The sequence below is a fragment of the Amia ocellicauda genome, chromosome 2 (genome assembly GCF_036373705.1).
Source record: "Amia ocellicauda isolate fAmiCal2 chromosome 2, fAmiCal2.hap1, whole genome shotgun sequence".
Lineage (NCBI taxonomy): Eukaryota > Metazoa > Chordata > Actinopteri > Amiiformes > Amiidae > Amia > Amia ocellicauda.
The window spans coordinates 47724377-47751146 of record NC_089851.1 but is presented as its reverse complement, the minus strand read 5'-3'; the positions used below and the strand labels follow the sequence as shown (position 1 = coordinate 47751146).

At 37.4% G+C, this 26770-nt stretch overlaps 1 protein-coding gene across 2 annotated transcripts in view; it reads right to left on the bottom strand.

Moving 5' to 3' along the window:
* The window catches only part of sugct (succinyl-CoA:glutarate-CoA transferase), a 288833-nt gene that overhangs the window by 140677 nt on the left and 121386 nt on the right, over positions 1-26770 (bottom strand). For both annotated transcript variants that reach the window (XM_066687287.1, XM_066687297.1), the window contains 3 exons: positions 8164-8235; positions 6549-6646; positions 5621-5723 (listed from right to left, as the gene is read on the bottom strand). In XM_066687287.1, the coding sequence (XP_066543384.1) occupies positions 5621-5723; positions 6549-6646; positions 8164-8235 (273 nt within the window). The remainder of the gene's footprint in view (positions 1-5620; positions 5724-6548; positions 6647-8163; positions 8236-26770) is intronic.

Here is a 26770-nt window from a genome sequence, read left to right as displayed (position 1 = left end):
GTGACTGCGTGCAAGAACATGGCAGCCACAAGCAAATGACTGAGCACATATGCAAAATACACGTATTTATAAAAGCATGAACTTTGACCCCAAAAAAACCCCATGAGCCATATTCAAAAACTCACCAAGCTTGGCACAATAATAAATGACAATGTTATGCTTGATTGTGGTGAGTTTTATCACCAACTGTGAAACGGCGCACTGGTACCGATGCTGAAGGCCATGTCACATGCAGCAGTGAATATCTACAGAACAGTGAATCCTAAGGTGCTTAAATTTTCAGTGATTAACACTAGTACAAACATCTGTCAAAGCTGAAAAAACCAAGTTGATTGGACAAAAAACATGGCTGCTATACACCAAAGAAAATGACAGCCTCAACCATATACTGACATTCGTTTTGTAGCCCTCTACCTCCATCATGAGGACAAACTTGGAAATTGCATTCTGTATCTTTAATGCAGAAATCCTGAAACATTAAAATGTCCATACAACGCTTATACATGCATGAACACTCACGAAACTCACACGTATTGTAGAAACCACTTATACCTACAAATTCCATAAAAAGTGCACATGCTGGTGTCATGGTATTGCTAAAAACTGTAATAGGAGTCTAAATTGTGAAATGCAACAGAAATCTCCTTCTTCAAAACCTAATGACACATGCATATGCCACTTCATACACATGCATACCTTATGGCCCCACTATTACGCATGTTCATCAGAGGTTCCCCGGGTGCACGCTTTGTCCGCCATGTAGCATTCTCTGATTCCAGCTTTGGTGCCTTCTAATCCATGCCACTTATACCCACTGTGACACAAATTGGCATGCATGATACTACTACAGAGTGCTACCAAGGGTGTTAAAGGGTAGTTGCCCTAGTGAACAACATGGGTGCTCCACTTCAGACACATTACACATTTCCTGCACACTGGAATACAGTACACACATGAAACTGTGCACATATATTTAGGCCTGTGTCTTGAACTTAAAACCAGATTATTACATTTGTGGGGTACACGGTTAAGCCACAATGATGGATTTAACGTGTGTCTGCGTGCGAAAATGAAAACAGCTACTACTCCGGAACTCTAAAGCCCAGTGCCCTGAAACTTTGAATATCTTACATAGACACTGCTATCTATCACATCTGCAAGAGGCAAGTGACTGTGTGTAACAACATGGCAGCCACAAGAAAATGACTGCATGTATGAAAATACAATATATACACGTATTTATAAAAGCAAGAAATTTGACCCCAGAAGAAACCAACAAGGCAAATTTAAAAACTCACCAAACTTGGTACAATAATAAATGACAACATTATGCTTGATTGTGGTGAGGCGCTTAAATTTTCAGTGATAAACACTAGCAAAAACATGTCAAAGTTGATGAAGCAAAGTTGATAGGGGACAAAACATGGCTGCTGTACACCAATTAAAATGACAGCATTTCATTTCAGCCTGATACTGAAATTCCTTATGTAGATCCCTACCTCCAGCATGTGGCCAAACCTGTAAATTGCATTCTGCATCTTGAATGACACAATAATGAAATCTACACTTATATGCTAGAATTAAGTGAAAAATACAATTGAACCTTACATCATTGAAGCAAACAATTAAGGAATTGATATTAAAGTCCACTGACTTTTAATACATATGAAGAGGCCCCAAATTCCTCACCCGTACATGAGGTTACCGAAGAGCACATAATGAGACCAGTTTCTACCGTTTTGTACCAGATGCATCTCTCTGCAGACACACAATACAAATTTAGTACAGAATGTACGTTTTAGTAAAACCACATGAAGATGGGGAAGTGGGCACACAACCCCCCTTTGCCTATCTAGACATGTGTTAGATACGTGTGGAATATAAATAACGAAATGGCTACATATGTCTCCATATTTGGGCATAAAATAGAAAACATTGTGTTTAAGCTTAATCAGGAAGATAGGGAGTTGTCTCCCCCTTATTGGTTCAAACTCATCCTGTCCAGGATATCACAGTATGTATATAACATCATGTAAGCTCTTTGATTTTAGGCAAGTAAGGACAGAGACCCGCGTGTCTGTGTGTATTGCTTTTCTCCAAGTGGCTTTGTGGTGGAGCGGGCTAATCCCTCGGTTAAAGATGCTTGAAAAAACCCTCCCAAACAAAGGCTTACCTAGGGTGGGGTGGTGGAGCGGCCATCTTGGGGAAGGCAGTGAAGGGTTACAGAGGCCATGTTAGGAAGGGACTTTAGGGACCTAGGTCACCTTATTACAGACATGGGGGGGGGGGTTAAGGTCTTGGTGTAGAATGTAGTTGAACCTGGGACTAGGAAGCTGTGGGGCATTAGTTATCCTGCTGATGGGCTTTTTGTTTCTTTTGTTTTTGTTTCTTTTTTGGACTGAGTTTTGTTAGAAACTGTTATTCCTTATGGACGTTTTTCATAACCAGTGACTATGAATAAACTACGTTTTTCTGGACACCACCTTTTTTCGCTTGTCTGCACACCTGTTCCTGTTTTTTTTAACATCTGGCCCTTGGTCCATAACAGGCTTGAATAAAGACTCTGTTTGATTCAATCTATTCTGAAAGCAATTAAAAAGGGGATTCTTCACATACTTCAAATGACAAAAAATTAATACCGCAAATTTATACTACATTGGATTGAAATTGAAAATAAGTTGAAAGAATTAAGTGAAACATACAATGGTACCTTACATAATTGATGCATGCAAGAAATTAATATTATGGTCCAGTGACACTGAAATATGCACTACTAATAACAAGACTGAAAACCTCAAATGTATACTACAATGGATTGAACTTGAAAATTACACTTTTAATAACGCATGCATTTAAACTACACATGCCTGCTGAAATCTGAAACCTACTGATACAGCATGGAAGCCTTAAACGTTGCATGCAACTTATTTTTTTATTTTTTTTTCTTATTGTTAACTAGTTTTTTTCTTTTTGTTAATTTGTTATCCTTTTTGTTGTTCTGTTTTGCACTTCAGGGCCACCGTAATTCCTGACTAGCTTTAGAAAATGCACAATGCTTCATGCTGCAAGCATGGCTCTGCACATCTCTAACACCACCAGAAGCAATAGAAAATGACTTCTTGCACTACATGTAGTATGCATTTCTACAGTTATCTTTATCCAAATATTGGCGGTTTGCTGTGTCCAGATCGGCAATTGGTAAAGGTGTGTCATTTTTTGCCTGTGATCAAGTGCAGTGTGAGTCTTTATTTGGTCCAGTTGCACCCCAGGGGGGCTGGCAGGGGTAAATCTGGGCAGAATGGGTGCCTGGATCAGATTCTGTATTCCACTGCTGAAAAAAAAAATCTAATTCTGTTTATTTTTTTACTTTATTGTACATTTCCCACTTAATATAATATATACTGCATTATAAGTACATAATACATGCACACATGCATAGCTGAAGCTGTTCTGAATCCATAGATATTACATACATAGCAATAGCATCTATTATAGCTGAATTATGAAGCCTCTCTCTCTCTCTCTGGCTGTGGCTAGTAAAAGCAGATCTCCATGGCTCATAACACACACAGTAACACCCTCTCCATTGGTCAATTCCAGACCCATGTGCTGCATTGCACATTGAATTTCTAAAACCAGGAAGTGCACAATGTAAACAACTAGTTTCTCCGATTATTAATACTTTACAATTGATGCCCCCATTTTGGGGACTTAGTCCTCAGATTGGTTAACACATTTGATTGTCAGGGACATTGACCTATCTACGCTCTTCATTAAACTTGTTGAAATAATGTTAGTATCTACAAGGAAAGTTTGATGGCAGTCAGAAATTTAGCGATGAAGGAAGTAGTAGTAATGGGAAATTCTTATGGACAGCCAAACTTTTTACGGATTTACGGACAAGATGAAATTAAGATATTTTTTGTCAAACTGTCCATACATTTACGGCCATATATCTCCATTTCTTAATAATGGACTTTACTGTGCTCCAGGGGATATTCAATGCCTTGGAACTGTTCTATCCCTGATTGGTGCTTTTGAAGAACGTTATTCCAGATTTGAGTTGAATGTTCCTTCATCTTCATGATGTGGTTTTTGTTAGGAATTGTACTTACCAAATGTGGGACCTCCCAGAGACAGGTGTATTTAACCTGAAATCATGTGACACACCTTAATAGTGCAGAGGGGACTCCATTCAACTAATTACGTGACTTATAAAGACAATTAGTTTCACCACAGCTCAATCAGGTGTGTCATAACAAAGGGGGTGATTATTCATACATTCAGTTATTTTCTGTTTTGTTTATGTAATTAATGTAGAACAATAAATATTTGGACAAGGACACAATTGTCATCATTTTGGCTCTGTATGCCACCACAATAGATTTGAAAGGAAACAATCAATATGTTCTTTAAGTGTAGACTTTCATCTTTAATTTGAAGGTAGTTACATCCAAAGTGGGTGAATGGTGTAGGAATTACACCCATTTTTATATGTGGTCCCCCCAATTTTAGGGTCTCAAAAGTATTTGGACAAACAAACATAATCATGAATTTAATTGTGAGTTTCAATACTTGGTTGCAAATCCTTTGCAGTCAATGACTGCCTGAAGTCTGGAACCCAAAGACATCACCAGATGCTGGGTTTCTTCCCTGGTGATGCTCTGCCAGGCCTGTACTGTAGCTGTCATTAGCATTTATATATCTTCTCATTGCATTTACATACAAAAATATGGATAAATAGATACATAGAGAGACACAAATATGCATAAACATACTTCCACTTGCATGTCAGTACCAAACACCATATTCAAATAAAAACATATAGTACTAGAAGCTATACTATAGAAGCTATAGAAGTACTATATAGAAGCAACAGAGTGTGGTTATAAGTGTGATATCTACACCACAAAATCCTGTCAAGTTGAAACAACTCCAAGTTACACAAAACTGAGGTAACCTTGGCCTGCAACAAGCAAATTCTGCTCCTTTCCTAATTGTTGAGGCAGTAAATCCATATCACATTTTATTTACCTACAGATTTCTCACTACACACTTATGGGATCATTAGCAATGCAAAATGTGGACAAAACAGCTTATTCTCGTCAATTTTGATTGGACATGAAGAGGATATTGTATGGTATGTATGTATGATTTTAAAACACAGTTCTTCTTTATAACTGTACACTCAAGATGCTTAGAAATGTTATATTGTGAGAGGAAATGCTCCTTATTTGGAAAATGGCAATAGTATTGTACTGTAAAAATATTGATTTTAAATATATATTCATGTCCACATCTTGCAGGTCTGAGTACTACTTCTGAACTTAAATGTTCAAAACAATACTTTGTTCTTGTGTCAGCCTTTGTCTTGGGAATTATTTCAGTTTCATTCACACTTAACCCTTTATGTCCTGAAGATGTAAAAACAGGAAAACCCTAAATAAAATGGAACATATGTTTGTGACATTGGAAATGTGAATAATTGGGTAGACAAATGCATTACAGTACCATCTAACTATTTTTAAAAATGGCTTCAAAAAATTACATTTTTCAATTAACAGAAATTTGCCAAATAAACGTGTAACAGTATTAATACAAACTAAAACCAGAGACTGACCTGGGGATCAGCAAAGACTTGCTGTATACTGTTGATTGGGCCGTAGGGCACACCAGTACCTTCAAAGATTCCTAACCACTCCTCAGTCCTCTTTTCTGAGAATCTAGGAACAAACAAAGTCTTGCGGTTTGAACTTTGTATTATGGTTTTAAAAGATATACAGGGCCATTATGGGTACATTCCAACAGTGAATAACATATAAAATTCAATACACATGTGTTTCTTGGAAGCACCAGATACTGCCCTCAAGCAAAGAACACAGTTTTAAAACCAGATCATAGTTGTCTGTTTTTTTCCAGCATCTGTAGCCACCAAAAATGTGCACGATTCATTGAAGATCAATGCCTTTATTTGCCAATAACATTCTTTATCTACATTTTTTATAGAGAAAAAACCTTGTAGGTTGATTGCTAAGCTTAAAGTGCCTTTGTTGTAAGCTCATAATTGTAAATAGCAAGCTTTAACTGGATAATAAGGGGAATTTTGTCCAATTCAGCAGCTAGAAACTAGCAATTTTAGTAGGTTAGTTTTTGTATTATTCATCCTGGGTATTAGAAAACTTCCTGAACTCTGCCCAAGATATCACTTGAGCTTTTATGAAGATTTCCCTGATTATTATGGTGAAATTAACACAAATGGTAACTACAAAATGTTTTCTGTTGTTACAAAGATAAAAAGTCTATGCTTTGACCACAATTCTAGTGGCCAAAAAATAGTAGTTTGGAAATCAGGATAACTGTTTTTTGTTTGTGAAAAGCATTTATTTAAAATAATAATAATAATAATAATAATAATAATAATAATAATAATAATAATAATCAGTGTTCACCAAACACTTCCAGCTATAACTGTATATAAACAAGTTAGTTGAAAAGTAATGAAAGACACAGGATAGTATAGTAAACCACTCTGTAACCACAGAACCTACCTTTCAGACAATTTCTTTAGAAGCTCTTTTCTATTCTGAACTCGCAGCTTGTTGGTTTTATATTTTGGGTCCTCTGCCAGATTTGTCAAGTTTAGAATCTGAAATCAATATGTTTACAGTTTTTAAAACAAAATGTAACACTGTATCACATAGCATTACAGAGGCTTGTTCTGTAAATGTTCATTGAAATAAAAACAATTTCCTTGTTGTCATACTGGAACTACTGTAATAATTTTCCTGTTTACATTTTTAGTAGTATAAAAAAACATGTATTTTTTGTTTCTATTTCAAAGTAAGTTTCATATAATCTTGACTTTGTATACAAAATATTTATTTCTTTCTGTCTTATTTTTTTAACTGAGATTTGCATGTAATAACCAAGTGTTATTTTGGAAAATTAAAAAAGCTGTATTTCCAGTTTCCCAGTGACATCATAGCATATTTGTTGATCTCCAATTTCTGGTACATAGAATGAGCTGGATATGAAAACCTAACTCCACAGAATATGTTTCTACTTTTAAAATATGGATTTTCAGTGGAGTTCCCCTTAAATTTTAATTGAACTTCTCTATTTATTTGCTATTTTATTGGAATTAACCATTAAAGCAGAAATTAAAGCAGAAAAAAAACATGGAGAGCTACAGTATTTGGCACTATTACAACTACAGAAAATGGATATGAATTTAAAAATACTTACATCTAAGTTACATACATTGACAATATCACCATTTAAATAATAAATAAAGCCAGAAGGAAGCATTCAGCTATTATTTGATTATTTTATTTATATAGCATAGCCTGCAGAAAAAGGAACAGATTAGGTTTTGGGTGTTTTAGTCAAAATAAGGTTTATGCAGGAATACTCTAACCAGATGAATAAATCATTGATGGCCAATAATAATACAAAATATGAATTGTTATTTGGAAATGTTAGAATATGTTTATTACTTGCTTGTTATCATTGAACACAAGTTGCTACTGTAACATGTTTGAACACATTAAGTGTATAATCTCAACTGTACTTAAGTCGGATTTTTTTTACCAGCTACACATTTCAGTGTTTCAACTATTACTGGTTGTATACTGATATCTGATTATTCTTATATTATAGTTGCTTAAAAAGGGTAATGCCTTATTTTTACCTTTTCTGTAGTATCGGTGTGTTTATTGGGAATATCTTTAAGGGAAACAATATAATTGTACTATGATAGGAACTAAGATTACATTGATTTATTTGCCTTTTTTTATCTGGGGTACAAGATAATCGCTTCACAGATTTCTGTGTATTTATCAAAACATACCAAATATAAAATACAACCCATCAGTGAAATCGGCCACATTATTATTATTATTTATTTCTTAGCAGACACCTTTATCCAGGTACATAGTGACATACAGATAGGTGGCAATATAATTTTTTTTGAGTATTCTATAATGATATAATGATTAAATACAGTCAAAGCAGTTTGTTTTTTAAATTTGTATGTGGGCATGTTTATCCTTTACAATAATAATTTTAATGTTTTACAATGCTACAAAAGTTACATTAAAATGAAAGCATTTTTTTGCAGTTGAAGAACTGACCGAAATGTAGAAGGTAGGTAGCACATCTTACCTTACACACTTTGACAAACTGATGGTCGTTACCTGCTGCAACAATTATGTAGCTATCCTGAGTCTGAAAAGCCTATAAAAAGGTAAGGTTCTCATTAATTAACACAGACATAATACTTAGGTGGAATAAATGTCAGTATCCCATTTTCAAGTTGTTTTGATTTGTATGTTCAATTAATATCAAACAAATATTTATTATAGAATAAGACTGTGTATATTTTAAATCAACATGTCAATCCTAAATATAAATCAATCAGTCCAGTATTTTCAGAGTGAGGACCAGGTCAAAATAAGGCATAACAAATATACACTATACATTCATATCCCAGAATTAAGTACAAAATAATATAAATATACAATGTGTATTGGGAATAACGTGATATAAACAAGAGACAATCTGATGAATCAGATACAAATATAACTTTGAACAAAGACAAATTTAATAGGTAAAAGGAAAGAACAAAAGCTTTTTTAGGTTATATATTGACATGGAGAGAGAGAGTGGTCACTAACGATAATTGACAGATAGTTCCACAGCGAAGATGAGGGGTCATCTCTTCTGTATAGGAGATACAAGTATGACCCGAGATGGACAGGACCTGCCTCATGGACACCCCCATCTCGCCAGGCTTTACCTTTGGCCCCTCTGTGGAGGAGATGCTCACACACACCCTCCAGGAGAGAGAGCAGTCCCTGCAGCTGGCCTGGGTTTACCCCGTTGCACCCCAGGCCCAGTAGCCAATCTTGGATCTGAGTCACCTGAACCGCCACCTCAAGGGGTTGCGCTTCAAGATGCTCAACCTGTGCACCATGTCCCAGGCCATCAAGCCTGGCGACTGGTTCACCACATTGGATCTGAAAGATGCCAGCTTTCACATCCCCATCACGCAGGCACACGAAGTTTCCATGCTTCGCCTTCGAAGGCCAAGCGTTCAAGTTTGCTGTTCTCCCCTTTGGCCCCTTTCTCCAAGTGCATGGACATCGTGTTAGCCCCCTTGCCTTGCCAGGGGGTCCGTGTCCTCAATTATCTAGACGACTGGCTGGTCTGTTCTCACTCCAGGCAGCAGGTTCAGAGCCACATGAACCTGATTCTCAGGCGTCTCTTCAAATTGGGCCTTCGGGTCAATCGAGAGAAGAGCCGCCTGATGCCAACTCAGCAGGCACAGTTCCTCGGACCTCACAATGATTACGTTGCCATGCTTGCCACACTGGTACTAGAGAGGGTTGCTTCCATACGGTCGAGCTGGTGTGGCCTTGTTCCTAGCTATGCTAGTAGAGCTGGCGGCCATGGCTCCGATGTTCCGAGTGTCTCACTCCTAGCTGCACTAGTAGAGTGGAGTTGACCTCTGTAGCCCCGCTTTGTACATGCTAATTGCAGACAATTCCCAGTAAGAGCGTGACTGCGGTCCTCGCTCCTGGGTGACCCAGGCGCAGCCCTATGGGGCCACTGGGATTACTGTCTGGGGTTGTAATCTCCCTTATCAGCTCGCTGCCTCCTTCCTTGCAAAAGTTTTGTTATACAGTAACCCCTACCCCTTGGGCAGTGCATCCGAATTGAAAGATAACGATAGGTTGCGAATGCACTGCCTAAGGGTTGCAAGGTTGCGTAGGACTCCCTGCAAAAGAGGACAAACCTGTGCAGGCATCACCTTTTATACAAACAGGAAGTGGAAGGGAACTGTTTGAGTGACGAGCGCAGGAGCCAATGGCAGCTTTGATAGAGTGACGTTTTCGATTGGGTTCCTACGGAAGTGCGCAGAAACCCCTCCCCCTTGGGCAGTGCTTCCTTTTTCAGATAACCAGGGTTGCATTTGCAACCTATCATTATGTAAAACTCAAATGTAACATGTAAAATACAAGACAATTGATTAAACTGTTATTATATTGACATTCCTATTTTGTAATGTATGACCCTCTATGAAAACCCATATATATATATAAGTGGTGTGTGTGTTCTGAACACAGTGTCATTAAATTACAGTAATGCTGAATGTCTTATTTTGTGTCAGCATGGATTATAGATGATCATTATGTATGTAGGAAGGGGGAGATTATCGGAATAATAAGAACTCATTGATGACGCTGATCCTCAGTCAGAGACTCTGCTGTGCGAGAGACTGCAGGCACTCAGGTGCGGCTGTCAGTCAGCAGGACAACATACTGTCACACTGTAGGGATGAGCTCTGAACTGTGTTACAACTGTGTGTGTCAATTGAACCTACACCGTGAGTGACGAAGGATAACTTTTAAAAAGGCCGATTCTGGGTCGTAATACCATTTGACATCGGACTGATTCCAGCGACCAGGTCTTGGCTGTTTCTGGCAACCAGGTCCGGAACAATTCCAGCAAGTACCGTCTGGCTGATTCTGGGCCGTAATACAATTTGACACCGGGCTGTCTCGCTGCCAGAATCGGGCCAGTACTGGGCCAGAATTAGTGTGAATCAGTCTGGGTATTAACTCTAGACTACCACATAATCTGCAGTCCGGTGGTTGGAAGAGAAAATATTTATAACTTATTAATTAAGATTACGGCTGTATTTAATTCAAATATTTAGTAACATATAAGAACGGATATGAGGGAGATATTCACATACGCAGACATATTTTCCTTTGAATTGCAAAACCTAGACAAAAAGTAGCTATGGCGATTCTAGTGTTAAATTGTTTTCAATGTTATTGTCTGCTTGTTTTATCTGAACTATTTATTAATTATGTTCTATTGTGTGAATAAACTGCTCTTAGGGGCATCTTTTTGAATTACATATCAATATTCTTACTTTAACCGAAGGGGACCTGTGTGGGGTGGTTTCAGTATTTGTTCAATATTTCCCTTTTATACAACATTGTTGTGCCACAATAAAATACAAAATATATATGGATAAGGGTGTCTCCTCAGAAATAAATTATATATATATATATATATATATATATATATATATATATATATACACACATACACTGAATTGAATATGAAATTTGAAAAAAAATGACTACAACTGCTGGTCTAAAAGTCTGTTTTGCAATCTAACAACATAAAGGAATATTCGATCTAAAAGATGTATATAATTTTTAAATAAGATGTGTGTAATTTGTAAGTGAATATGTAAATTGCTGATGAACTGATGCTGGTGATTAAATGTTTGTGATGAAGGGAAAGACGAAAAGATGGGATTGCGTAGAGTACAATATGGACACATTGTTTAACAAAATTGAATTTCCTAAAAGGGCTGGCCCAATTTCAAGAACCAATAACTCTGTTGCATCACAGACATATGATATAGGATATATTTAGGATGATATCATTTGAAGGAATTTATATTTGCTCAGAACATAGCTTGGAGTAACAATACACATAACACAAGATAAGTTTCAAAATGGTTTCAATTTTCAAAATCATGTTGACAGTGAAGCTGATCTTTTTGCTGCTGCTCAAACAACCTCTAAATAAACAACTAAACAGGAGAAGAAGTACTGTAAATATACTGTAGCTTGAATCTGTAGTGATTAGCATTTTTGCATCAGCTGTTTCTGCTGTGTGTGGGAAATAAACTCCCATTACTGATGCCTTACCTCTTTAAAACCTTGAATGATTAATTAAGTCTCTGTTTACAAAAAAGTTAATAACCACAGGAATTATCTCAGCTAAAGACAATTCATATTGACTGTGATCAAACTTCCTGCCCTCAACACAAGAACGTGTGCATTTTTTTCTGTTTATTGGGGTGGTAAATGAAGATACTTGAGAATCTACTACTAACAAAGGTTTTATTCATCAGAATTCCGGCATCCACCAGGTTGTTATTTGTCTGCCGTGCATATACAAAAGGAAATTAAGAACAAAGTTCACAGACAATATTTAATGAGATTTTGTTTTGACAAATTTTAGTCCATCAGATTAAATTATTTCAAATGAAGGCATGAAACACAAGCACAATGCTGACAAAACAAAAGCAAAAGGCTTAGGAGGAAGATAGTTTAACCAATACATTGCACACTGGTTCTTGACAGTAGAGGAAATTGTTTTTATCTAAAAAGAAACAGACCAGAGTTTGGATTATAAACGACATGTACAGGTTCAGACTACTGACAATATTTTTATATTTATATAATTTATAGCAGAGATTGTGTCAATATCATCATAAAAGTATGTAATTTTAGTATTTATAAACAATATGTATATATAACAATGTATACATATTTTTTTCTGTTCAATTGTATCATATTAGCCACTTGTAACACTTAACTTATTCCCTGTCCCTAAACTCAGTGTTCTATACGGACTTTTCTCTACAGAAATGCATAATTCATTATTATTACCTTTTCTATCTAATCAACTGCATGTTGCTATAAATTAAAAAAAATCCTGTTCATAAAAATACAACTTTTAAGTATTGAAATCTCATTTGTATTTTAGTGTTATGGGATATATTGTGGTTTTTCAAGTTAAAAAATTAGTAGCCTGAGAAATGACAGGAGAATTGAATTTCAGAGTGTGCATTATTTGTATTTAATTGGGATAATGAAAGTGAGGAGTTTGAGGGATTTGCTGATGAAGATCTTGTGGGGCTAGGAGATGCAAATCAGTGTGTAGAAATGAATGGATCAGTGAGAAGAGGGAGTGACAGAGAAGGAGGAGACAGGCAGGCTAACACAGACAGGGGAGGCAGGTCAGGGGGAGTGGTGCAAAGTGACATTGACAGGCAGGGAGATTTAAATACATATGATTATTTTCTGTGTATGTTTACTACAGATGTAATTGAATGAATGGTTGCAGAAACCAATAGGTACACCAAGCAGGTTCATGTTCTTGGTAATTTAGCCCCCAAGCAGTGGCGGCAGGTGGCCAACATGTTTGTGGGTCACACCTCAGATGTAGCTGACAGGGTGGGGTCTGTGGGGGTGGCATCCAGGGAGCTGCCCTCAGTGGAATATGTCTAGTGGATCTGTTTCTTGCTGGAAGCAATACCAAAAAGTTTGCTCTTATTGTTGCAAGCTTTTCAGTTACATTATTATTAAAGTTAGGAATGTCAGCCATTATGTATTTTGCAATTGATAACACTGCACTTCATCCAGTGTAGCAAACATATTTGCTAACAAAAATTATACTGTATTAATCTCTTTTTACAATATTAAAACCTGGCAATATATATATTTTAAAAATATATATTTATTTATCAATTTTCTCAAATAGCCAGTAGTAGAAAATACTTTAATATTTAAACTACATCTAGAAAATAATAATAATAATAATAATAATAATAATAATAATAATAATAATAATAATAATAATACAACTCCACAGGATTTTCTATTTATTTAAACAGGCAGAGAAGAATCTAATATGTGTATAAAATGAAAGAAATACCTCACACGGATCAACAGATATGTAAAATATTATAAAAAGAAAATACAGTTTAACTGATTACCCTAAAAAGGTAGTGGTTGGTAAATTAACAAAATTGTCGACCGTGCCAAGAAGCAGCTTAAGAGCAGCAGCCTTGATAAAGAGGAACAAATGGTGTGCAATAATAATAATAATAATAATAATAATAATAATAATAATAATAATAATAATGTATTGTAAAGGCAGATTAACGTAATGGAAATAAATATATTATGTGGAATGTGAGAATAAAAATGATAGATGAGAATAATTCGACTTCAGAGACTTTTAGAATTAGAACAGAAATATGGATCATCTTAAACATCTTCTGCTGCTTTGGAAAGTAACATTACAAGATTGAGGGGTCATTCTCCCAAAACATCAGTGGCGAACTGTGCCTTTCAGGACTGGGCCTTCTATACCTCCACCCCCCTCAAAAAAAAAAAATCACTAACAAAAAATAAGGGGCGTCCCTGGATATTTTTCCGCTTTAGGCAAAATATAATTGTTACTGCTCCATCTTCGAAAATCGCGTTGCTGTAGTTACGCGCGCACACACACACTATCGGACGTCACGGAGGCAGTCACTTTATGAACAACAATCATTCAACAAATGTGTGGAAACAAAATGCAACCAGTTCAACGAGATGCAACATTGTAACAAAACCAGCAATAGGGTTCACTCTATCTGTTTCACTCACCAATGACGTTCACTTGAAGACAAAATCCATCCTGCTGTGTTTTGGTGTTTTTGTGCAGCCTTGCCTTGTCGGTCCCAAAACAAGCACCCCCAGCAGTAGAGCCTCTTGTGTCGAACTGAGCCTATAAGCCAAGTGTATCGTTCCCAGTTGCTAGCCTGAAAATGGTGAACATATCCCGCTTTTGCCAGTTGATTGAGCTGGAGATGTTCGGGCGTTGGGCGGCCTTTTTTAACAATGTCCATGTTTTCATAATAAATCCGTGACAATATCATATCCCCCTACTGCGTCAATATCATCTCCACCTGTTGCCATTTTCGACGTCGGCTATCAATCGCTAGTTAGCAGCATTAAGCTAGGTCTCGTGATGTAAGCAGGTCTTCTAGAATACCCTGGAACCGTGGGAAATCTGAAACAATACATCCATTGGCTACAAATCCAAATATGATTGGTTGATTAAGTTGTCAATCCAAATGTACGCTCTCATTCCGTTTAATGGTCAGGGCATTCTATAGAGGAAATACAATACCCTGGATGGAAGTTATTCTCCCCCAAGACTCCGTAGAAAAATATCTGATTGGTTGCATTTTTTTCCAACACAAAACCATTCAAATGCGCAGTGCATGGACAGAAAACAAAAGAAACAAGTCTGCGGAATTTTATTTTATTTTATTTATAGAATTATTCACATATGTTTTGTTTTTTTCATCTGAGGAGTCCAGGGCCTTCTCTGAATACCTTGAAGGCCCTGACAGTTCGCCACTGCGTTACACCAATATCATGATTGGTCCCTGTACACTGTGTGCCCTCCCAACCAATACACCCATCAAAACTACATGTATATATATCTATATTTCTGACAGTGCTTTAAGAGTTGCTTTATTGCTTCCTGGGTGATGGGGTGCTCTTCCCTTGCATGCATTGAATAAAATATCCTGAGTCCTGAGTCTCTGTGGATAACAGAGAATAAATCCACTACAGAATACACCACAAACTAAGTACATGTCAAAAGAATGTGCTTGTTCAGACTAGCATCTTTAATTCACCATAAATCCAACAGTCAACAATAAAAAATTACCTACTTATGTTGTTTAGTTCCACTTTGCAGTTTTCAATATATTTAACAATATCTCTAATAACATTAATTCTAAAATCTAAAGCAAATTACTACAATGTAAATTCCTAGAGCTGCTTAGAACTCCATCTTCTTAGTATATCAGAAACTGAACCGGAACACTGATTTAAATCAAGGGAAAGGCCCACACAAAAGCACTTATATGAAGATATAAAGGCACTGTGTTTGAGTTTAGTTGGGATGGTTATGTCTGAATTCTTGTTTCAATTTATCTTTTAATAAATTGAATAATGAGGTCTTTATTTGGCACATTAAAACAAAAAAAATCATTATTTTGAAATAAACATTTTCTTGGCTGCCTAAATTTAAATTATCTTTGAAAGATATCTTTTGCCCTGTTAAAATATACAATTATACCCACAAATCAGCTTCTTCATAAACACTGTGATATACTTTCTGTGGTTCAAAACCAATCAGACATTTAATATTTGGATATTTCACTGCCACATGAGTAGAAATGTCTTCAGTACATACAAAATTAAAGAAAAGTCTGCAAACAAGAAAAGGTCATTATTCATATTTTGCTTATTTCGTTCCTAATAGCCAATCTATCGGAGACTCCCATCCAAGCATTTTCTTGAATAAACCCAGATAACTATCTTTCTTTTGTTCCAGATTTTGACAATCTTTAAAGAAACGCTTCAATTTTAATTAGTTAGTGCATCTGACCCAATTTATTTATTTAGTTTACTTTGTAAATATGTGTAACTTCCTTTTTTAGTCTTTTCTGTCAAATATTAAAGAGATACACTGACTTTAACTTGCCAATATATGACATTCATTCAAGGCCGGGAATTATTTAGGTTGTGATCAGGGCTGGAAATTAAGGTTGGCTGCTCACCCCTGGTGATAGTAGGGCGAGTGACAAATATGAATTACTAGTCCACCCATCAAGAAGCATTTAGTCAATAAAAACAACAAATACAAAAAGTTATTTTCCTGTGATTTACTTGTATCGCAATGCCGTGAATTTTGCTAGACTGTTGCATCTTTCTTATTTTCTTTCATGCTGAAATCATATCAATGACGCAAGTACACATTAAGCTTTCCACATCTGTCCTCGTGAGTAGGCAAGTTCTTAAATCAAGGGCTGGATTAAATCAAAACTTTGACCCTTCCGCTAATAGCAAACTACAAAGCTGTACATCATAGCGGTTACATTTCTGATTAGAAGAAAGTGGCATCTTACTTAAAATGATGCTGCAACTGAGTACAGTTTTCTATTAGCAGGTGGGTCAAAGTTTTGAATTTATCCCAGCCCAAATCAATGAGCTGATGCTGTGCAGAATATGTGATCTGGATCTAATCACACACCAAGGTTTTTGGCAATAAGAATTATTTGTGCATCACTCGATCTGCGCAGAATCTACACGGTGCCTTGACTGAAATACTTGCCCTTGTCTTCAGGTATTCAGGATTCTCGGGTTCTAAGCTGTAGTACCTTTAGCGTTAGCTAAATTGTGAAAGTTGCATCGTTTTTTCCAGAGCCTCTCTAATCCACCCACTAAGAAGTCTAAAAATTCCATGAGTCTAGTGGTGGGCGTTAGTAGTACCAGTACTAGTGATACTTAAATGAATTACAGAAGTACTGGTACTACTGGGAGACAATCCTGCCATGATTCATTGCACATGCAGTTTGAAAAACTGAACAGAGTCAAATCACCAAAATGTTCCTCAACAAAGAGTAATGTTACCAGTTTGATTTGGGATTATTTTGGTTTCTTGTGCAATGACGAGGGCCAGGTAGTTGACAATGGAAAGCCAAAATGCAGAAAATGTCTAAAAGAAATTCAGACAAAAGGAGGCAAAACAGCCAATTAGTTCAAACATTTATCAGATCAACATTTGGACCTGTTTGCATAAGTCAAACAGCAGGTTTGTATAATCATTAAGCTTTCTCCTTTATTTAAATGACAATAAGAAGTAAAACATGATTTCCATAAATTTTATTGGGATAATAAACTTATAATGTTTTGATATTTAGATTACATATTGCATCACTAGCTATATCTGGGAATAACAGAAATTTGTGAGGCAAACCACTACATTTTATTGAAAGAACAGCAGTAACAGCAAGGACAAGATGTACACATTAAAACACTAACCACCCTGTACTAGTACAAAACTGTACTAGTTTTCTGTAGTTTATCTCCGAGCACTTGTAAGCTACTGTACCTGCAGCACACAGCACGAGGACACTATGTCCAGTTAAAGCAGTGCTAGCACTGTCAGGACAGAAGCACTGCACAGTTAGTTTTTGGGTTAAGTATACCTACATATTATACAGTTGGAATGTAAAGGAAAGTATTAAAATCCACCTAAACTAAAATAAATAAAAGACAATTTTGAAATGCCCTTACAACTTAAGTTAGCTGCCTAAGGGGAGGGGTTTCTGCGCATTCTGTAGGAATCTGATCAAAACATCGCTCTATCAAAGCTGCCATTGGCCCCTGTGCCCATCACTCAAACAGGTCCCTTCCCACTTCCTGTTTGTATAAAAGGTGACATCTGCACAGGATCTTCCTCTTTTGCCTCTTCGCTGGACCCAAGACATAAGACTTTGTGTCTGTGTGTGCATAAGACCATTATTACAAACTGCATATTTTGGTTGGCTGGCTTCACTCCATAGTGTCATTCACCACCGTTTTATTGCTACAGTTACCTGTCTTGTGTGTGTGTTATTAGTTGTTTTAACTAATTCACGTTTTCTGTTCTGTCCGCACATTGGAGGTCTGGCTGTGCCTTGGTTCAGTTTTAAAAATAATTAATATAGTGCCTAATACCCCGTTTCCACTGGCCACTTTCAGCTGCACCTCAGCGTGGCCGTGCCGTATCTGTGCACCTAAACTATACCCGGTAGCGTTTCCACTCAATTGTAATGAGGTACAGCTGCCCTAGGAAGTGACTGAGAGATACGTATGGTCAAACCGCATCTGGGAAACTCAGCATTCTGGGATTTAGTGTATTAAACTGGAGGCTGAAATACCGGTAACATTAAAGTGCAACAAACTTTGGGCTGAAAAGTGTCATGATGCTACAAGCTTGGCACACCTATTTTTGGGCAGTTTCTCCCATTCTTTGCAGGACCTCTCAAGCGCCATCAGGTTGGATGGAGAGCGTCAGTGCACAGCCATTTTTAGATCTCTCCAGAGATGTTCAATCGGGTTCAAGTCTGGCCTTTGGTTGGGCCACTCAAGGACATTCACAGAGTTGTCCTGTAGCCACTCCTTTGTTATCTTGGCTGTGTGCTTAGGATCGTTGTCCTGTTGGAAGATGAAACTTCGCCCCAGTCAGAGGTCTAGAGCACTCTGGAGCAGGTTTTCATCAAGGATGTCTCTGTACATTGCTGCATTCATCTTTCCCTCGATCCTGACTAGTCTCCCAGTTCCTGCCGCTGAAAAACATCCCCACAGCATGATGCTGCCACCACCATGCTTCACTTTAGGGATGGTATTGGCCAGGTGATGAGCGGTGCCTGGTTTCCTCCAGACATGACGCTTGCCATTCAGGCCAAAGAGTTCAATCTTTGTTTCATCAGACCAGAGAATTTTGCTTCAGGTGCCTTTTGGCAAACTCCAGGTGGGCTGTCATGTGCCTTTTACTGAGGAGTGGCTTCCGTCTGGCCACTCTACCATACAGGCCTGATTGGTGGAGTGCTGCATAGATGGTTGTTCTTCTGGAAGGTTCTCCTCTCTCCACAGAGACACGCTGGACCTCTGTCAGAGTGACCATCGGGTTCTTGGTCACCTCCCTGACTAAGGCCCTTCTCCCCCGATCGCTCAGTTTGCCAGTGGCCAGCTCTAGGAAGAGTCCTGGTGGTTCCAAACTTCTTCCATTTACAGATGATGGAGGCCACTGTGTTCATTGGGACCTTCAATGCTGCAGAAATGTTTCTGTACCCTTCCCCAGATCTGTGCCTCGATACAGATGTTATTTTTGCAATAATTACAAGTTTCAGTCCCCCCCCCACCACGGCAACATTTCCAGTGAGATATGTCAATGTCAAATCTGCAGCATCTGTTCTAATCTAATCCTACAATAAGAATACAATACAATGAGTTACATGGTTACAGTAGGTTAAATAATGAGTATGCCTACCTAATATCAGAACAAAGCTTAATAATTCCTAACAGTTAGTAGAATATGTTATATAAAAATCCTTGTACTTTGTTCTCCCAACATGCAGAGTATTATACAGTGGGTATATACAATACATAGGGGGCAATTTTACCCCAACAGTTGCCCTCTTTAATGAAACATGAACATGTTACATTAATTCTGTAAAATTGCGTTAGATATAAAAAGACATTTTGGACATGTTAATCACAAAGTAAGCTCTCTTGATCAGATTCTGTAAACACAGCAGTTTCCACCACCTCTGAGGCTTTATTTCCTTGTCATACGTTTGATCTTTTAGAGGCACAGTTCTCATTCCATGGTCCCAGTAGGTAATTTGAAGAAACTACTTCTTCTTGAAGTAGTATTGTCCTTTAGGGTATCCCAAAATGTGTTAATGTCTCGGGTGATTGTTCTTTCATTGTGGTCCATTGGCGCTCATCAAGTGGCCGGCAAGTCGATTTCCCATTGTTCATTACGTGTTATTTCATCGTTGTTTCATCAATTGAGCCAGGTGGGCATCGAAGTGCTTAGGGTTCAGAGCGTCCATGGATGAAGACACCAACAATTGACAGTTTGTCAATTAGGTGGCCCCAATCAAAGCTCAGTTTAGGGGTCCCTCCACCTCTACCTGTCATTACCATTTTAGCGTCACCACACACACCAATGGCTGGCACAATCCTTTGTCATTATTAAGGGTGGGCTAGAGTATCGCCAGTGCACTCAAACTAAAGTTAAAATGGGAGAGTGAAAGACATTTTCTTACCTTCTAGAACTTCTTCACTTTCTTTCACGGACTGAATCTGACTGAGTTATGGTGGCTCAAATGTGTCATGAGGCTGAATCAAATTACTGTTTGTAAATGGATAGACATTCCAATGGGGTGTGTAGTGCACTATGAAATCTGCATTGTGGAGAACACTGACAGAATCGTGGAATTCAGGGAGCTTTGATCTGCTATTCTGCTTTATTGCTCAACCAAACAGTAGAACTAGATATGATACAAATACAAATGGTAGTATTAATAAATATTAAAAATTACACAACACAAACTGAATAAAATAAAAAATAAAAGAAGGATGTGCAAATTGCATTGCAAATTGTTTAATTGTTATAAAGTTTCCAACTTAAGATCTATAAGTAAATGAATCTGTTTCAATGTTGTAGTTTTTAAGTGTTCTGTGGAGAACACTTAACAAATACCAAAAACGTGCCAAAAATGCCAACATGACAGTCTGGCTTTAACGATGATCGCAGCAGAGCTGCAATGTACACTATTTGCTTTAAAAACAAATGGAGCATAAGGTATCCCATCAATTTGCCACACACTTTTCATCACAAGCTTTTAATCACAAATTAACATTTAGTCAATGCTCAGACATTCGACTGATTCCGTGTGACTTCAGAGCTATGTATACAAACACACACTTCCTAGCATAACAATACAAAATACTAAAACAAAAATATCCCACAATGATACAAATGCAATTCGAAAAAAAAATGCCCTAATGTATATTCCAATTAAATATGCTATTAGGATTCTAACTTATAGTGACGCTTTTATTCTCACAGCACTTTCTCATTGAACAGCCACAGCAGGAATTGAACCTGGGTCTCCCAGACCACAGTGAAGATACCTTACTGGAGCACTAAATGGGGAGGCTTCAGAATTGCAACATTAATAAGAAAAAAGGCAATATTGATAATACATTATTTTTCATCTGAAAAAATAAGGATTTGTTGCCAGTTACAATTCAGCTTGTAATGTAACACTACTACTAGGCATCAGGGGGCCCCCTAGCCCCTCCGGGCCACACACAATTGCGTGGTTTGTGTGCTGGGAAACAACGACACTGACAAAACATTCACATTCACAATTTTTTGTTTTGTTTTACTCAGAATGCATTAATTATTGTTGGCAATGTTAAACTGGTAAATGTATATATACATTACGTAATTCTAAAACATTTCCATATATAAATCAGAATTTTCAAAAGTGGTTTGAAAGTTATGGGCAGTATTATAATAGTTGTTTTTAAAGAGAGGGTAATTTGTTTATGACAATTTATTTTTATTCTCTGCTATTCACAAAAAAAGTCTATGAACTGAAATACACCAGAGGATTATATAAGTCACCACCTGATATAACGATCCAAATAAAGAGGGGGGGGAAATTGAGAAGTGAACCACAAAATATGTAATTCTGCAAAAAGAACTCCTCTGAGATACTATAGGCACTAATCATGGAAGGTCACAGTAACCCAAGGCTTTGAATTAAGGTGAAATTAGAGTTAACTGCATGCACACTTATGAAAATCGAATTGAACACTACACATTTTGTCAATATCCTAGTTTGACTGTGGTCACAGTCCAGTCACGCAAAGACATGCAGATGTCAGGAGCCATTTACATTTTTGCAATCCTTTTTCCTACAGAACTAACAACATGCATTAAAAGTCTCACATCTGTTAGCAGTATTAACATGGCATGTCCAAGTAAATATTTTCACAATTATTCATGAAAAAAACAACCCATTCTACTATATTGAAATTATAAAATAATCACAATTATTATTATTATTATTATTATTATTATTATATTATTATACATGAAATAGTAGTTACTGTTTACATGTTCTCAATCAGTGCAGTCTTGCTACATTAAAATAGCACTATAAATATGAATCTGGTTTAAGATTGACATTGTATATGACTTAATTGGGCAGTGCCATATATCCTTTTTTTGTCCTTAGAGTTTACACAAAAATGTACTTCTTTGTATATTTTTTATTTTTATCGAACACTTTTCCTTTACATAACCATTCAACATTACAGAGTACCTTTCAGTTTTGTTCATGATATCCATATTAGGATATCCTCACTCCTCAGTGTCACGCATCACTTAGTTTTTCAATCAACCCTCAGTAACTTTAGCATTCAGCTGTCAATTATTATTCATATTCATGAGATCTGTCATAAAATAGGTATGATGCTTGATGCCAAATAAGACTGACACTGAGGAGTGAGGATGTCCTAATATGGACACTGTACATTAAGTATCAGAGCAAAAGATTTCTCCTGTCCTCCGTTCAATGTTTTGTGTGTGTGAGATATAATTATCTGCATTTCTTTTATAAGAGAATAAAATATTGTATATACATTATTATAAAAATACGCCAAACAACATGTTTGTATGGTAGAAACATTATTTAACAGGAAAACTACACTCCATACTACACAACATTTAGTGTTCATTCACAAACTGGTAACATTTATGAACATTTTAAGTTTTAGAATTACTTCTGTATGTGAAAAAGACCCAATGCATTTATGCTGTTTATCCAATTTTGTACATCAGCAAGTTAAATTACTTATTTTATAAGAGACATTATTCTGGCAACATTCCCAAAAATGCAAATGTTTACAATACTAGAGTGAGAAAAACACTGTACAGCTGAAAAAAAACAGTAATTGTTTGATCTTTTCAGTGATCAACATTTTAAATACTTTCAATTTAAAATAAAAATAGGCTAGGGGAAAAGTACACTAAAATGGTTTATTATTATTGAGTCTATACGTTTGCAATAGCCAAAAATCATATTGTAAATGTGGTATTTTTGATCAAAATCTGAATTTTGCATGTGAAAACAAGGTGGTGAAAAACTATTAACAACATACCTACATAAATTATCAATAGGGGCTCCCATGTTTGATAGCAGTGACCCATGTGACTTTACAGATGCTTGACATGATATGATGTACAGGATCTTGGACGTGATATATCTGTATGATTCTACACGGTCATGTGCAAGGTGTTACAGGCTGTTGAAGGATTCAAGAGCACACTATGTACAGTAGGATCTGGAATTATTCTTTATAATCTTATAAAAAAAGATCTAGGGCCCAATATTCAATGGGATTGCGCACCTCGCAGAGGGGTATGCGCGTCGCAAATGACTATCACTCGTAAATAATTATTTGCCATATTCAAACCCCATATTGCACCATGCAGACAATTAATTGGTGCACGCCACAGAATGGATTGTACGACAAAGTGTGGAATTGTCTCTGTTTTTATAAGTTAGAAGTTGTCGAAGACAGACACAAGACAGGTGGTGGCAGTTAGCTGCACTGTTTCTCATTAAAAGTCAAGCATTTGACTTGGGGACAAAAACCAAGAAACAGTTTTAGGGCACCAACAACTTGCTAAATTTAGAAGCAAGTGGCCTCTACAGTGTCAGGTTTGCATGAACTTATCCAGAATGATTTAATCTGTCAACGTTGTCAGCATTTTGAGGTCCAGAGATCAGAGTCTGTGATCTTGCGGCTCAGCTTCCTGTTCTGCGCTGTATTAGTGATCTGGAAGAATTGGAGGTGGTGTGCACGCCAAAACCTAGGAAGGCTGAGACCTTAGAGCAGGAAAGTATAGAGAACAGCTGGGTTACTTTAGTTTGTGATAATAGAAAAGGGTATGCACACCCAAGAGCTAGACAGGTTCCAACTGCTGGACACTGAGCTGGACAGTGACAGCTCAGAGGGTAATGAGAGGACAGTTGAGCACCAGAGCACTGCAGTGCCCACTCCTTCAACAGGGAGGTAGTTATAGTAGGAGATGTAAATCATATGACCTTATTTTGGCAAATATATACTGAAATGCATATACCTTCCTAACTGAGAAATTTCGGCCTGTGCTAAAGGACTTAAGGAGACAACTTTGAAGCTTTGTGTTTTACGACAGGCCTGTGCTCAGCAAAGTACGAATGTATGTTTGGTCTTAAAAGAAAGACTATTAGCTAAAACAACCATTGGACCATTTATATTTCACATGCAAAGCAACATTAACATTTTGTAAGAGAATTATTCAAACATCCTAATTGATCCTCCACTGACATGGGCATCAGGCCAGCCCCCCTGGAATTCCCAAAAGACTCAAATTTAACATTACCGAGAAAGAACACCTGGCTTGTTTGGTAAGGTCATGCTTTGAGGGACTTGAAAATGTAGTTCACAATATAGAGAGTTAGAAACTCTAGGTAACATTTGAACCATTTTCACATTCCTAAAAGCCATCAAACCCCAAATACACATTCTGTAGGAATCAAGGGAGAGGAATGGCAAAGACTGCTTTGATTCAAATTTCAATTTTATTACCCCAAACCTGACCAATCAGAAGTTTGGAAGGAAAGAGATTAGAATCTCTTTGTCTAAAATGGATAAAAACAGAAAGCCAAAACAAGCAATTCGGAGTGGCACAATTGGGAGTGGAATGGAACAACCTGGAAGAAGAAACCAAGGAGATGAAATTCAGGAAGACTGAATGAAACCAGAACCAGAACTTCTCCACCAAAAAGCTGAAAGATTTGCAACCGTCCTCAAGTCGACACAGTCTGCCAGCCCTCCCCGCTTTCGACCTGTTCGTCAAAAGCTACGCTGATTGCCACTGTCTGTGAGAGGTGCGGTAACAGATGAGCTGAATCGATTACTGGCCGCTGGCGTGATCGAGAGAATTGACGCCTCTGCCTGGGTCTCTCCAATCGTAGTCACGCAGAAAAAAACAGGTGGCATTCGCATGTATCTCAATCTCCGGGAGCCGAATAAAGCTGTCATCATGGACTGCTACCCGCTCCCGCACATGGATGAGCTGCTATCAACTTAATTACTGCATTATTCCAAAATTGATTAAATTCATTATTTTCCTCAAAATTCTACAAACAATACCCCATAATGACAATGTAAAAGAAGTTTGTTTGAAATCCTTGCAAATTTATTAAAAATAAAAAACAAATGTACATAAGTATTCACAGCCTTTGCTCAATACTTTGTTGAAGCACCTTTGGCATCAATTACAGCCTCAAGTCTTTTTGAGGACATTCACAGGGTTGTCCTGTAGCCACTCCTTTGTTATCTTGGCTGTGTGCTTAGGGTCGTTGTCCTGTTGGAAGATGAACCTTCGCCCCAGTCTGAGGTCCAGAGCACTCTGGAGCAGGTTTTCATCAAGGATGTATCTGTACATTGCTGCATTCATCTTTCCCTCGATCCTGACTAGTCTGGCCACTCTTCCATACAGGCCTGATTTGTGGAGTGTTGCAGAGATGGTTGTTCTTCTGGAAGGTTCTCCTTCACAGAGACACGCTGGAGCTCTGTCAGAGTGACCATCGGGTTCTTGGTCACCTCCCTGACTAAGCCCCTTCTCCCCCTATTGCTCAGTTTGTCAGCGGCCAGCTCTTGGAAGAGTCCTGGTGGTTCCAAACTTCTTCCATTTACGGATGATGGAGGCCACTGTGTTCATTGGGACCTTCAATGCTGCAGAAATGTTTCTGTACCCTTCCCCAGATCTGTGCCTCGATACAATCCTGTCTCGGAGGTCTACAGACAATTCCTTGGACTTCATGGCTTGGTTTGTGCTCTGACATGCACTGTTAACTGTGGGACCTTATATAGACAGATGTGTGCCTTTCAAAATCATGTCCAATCAACTGAATTTACCACAGGTGGACTCCAATCAAGTTGTAGAAACATCTCAAGAATGATCAGTAGAAACAGGATGCACCTGAGCTCAATTTTGAGTGGCATGGCAAAGGCTGTGAATACTTATGTACATGTGCTTTTTTATTTTTTTATATTTAATACATTTACAAAGATTTCAAACAAACTTATTTCAAGTTGTCATTATGGGGTATTGTTCGTAGAATTTTGAGGAAAATAATTAATTTAATCCATTTTGGAATAAGGCTGTAACATAACAAAATGTGGAAAAAGTGGCACGCTGTGAATACTTTCCGGATGCACTGTATACAGTGAGGGAAAAAAGTATTTGATCCCCTGCTGATTTTGTACGTTTGCCCACTGACAAAGAAATGATCAGTCTATAATTTTAATGGTAGGTATATTTTAACAGTGAGAAACAGAATAACAACAAAAAAATACAGAAAAACGCATTTCAAAAAAGTTATAAATTGATTTGCATGTTAATGAGGGAAATAAGTATTTGACCCCTTCGACTTAGTACTTCGTGGCAAAACCCTTGTTGGCAATCACAGAGGTCAGATGTTTCTTGTAGTTGGCCACCAGGTTTGCACACATCTCAGGAGGGATTTTGTCCCACTCCTCTTTGCAGATCCTCTCCAAGTCATTACGGTTTTGAGGCTGACGTTTGGCAACTCGAACCTTCAGCTCCCTCCACAGATTTTCTATGGGATTAAGGTCTGGAGACTGGCTAGGCCACTCCAGGACCTTAATGTGCTTCTTCTTGAGCCACTCCTTTGTTGCCTTGG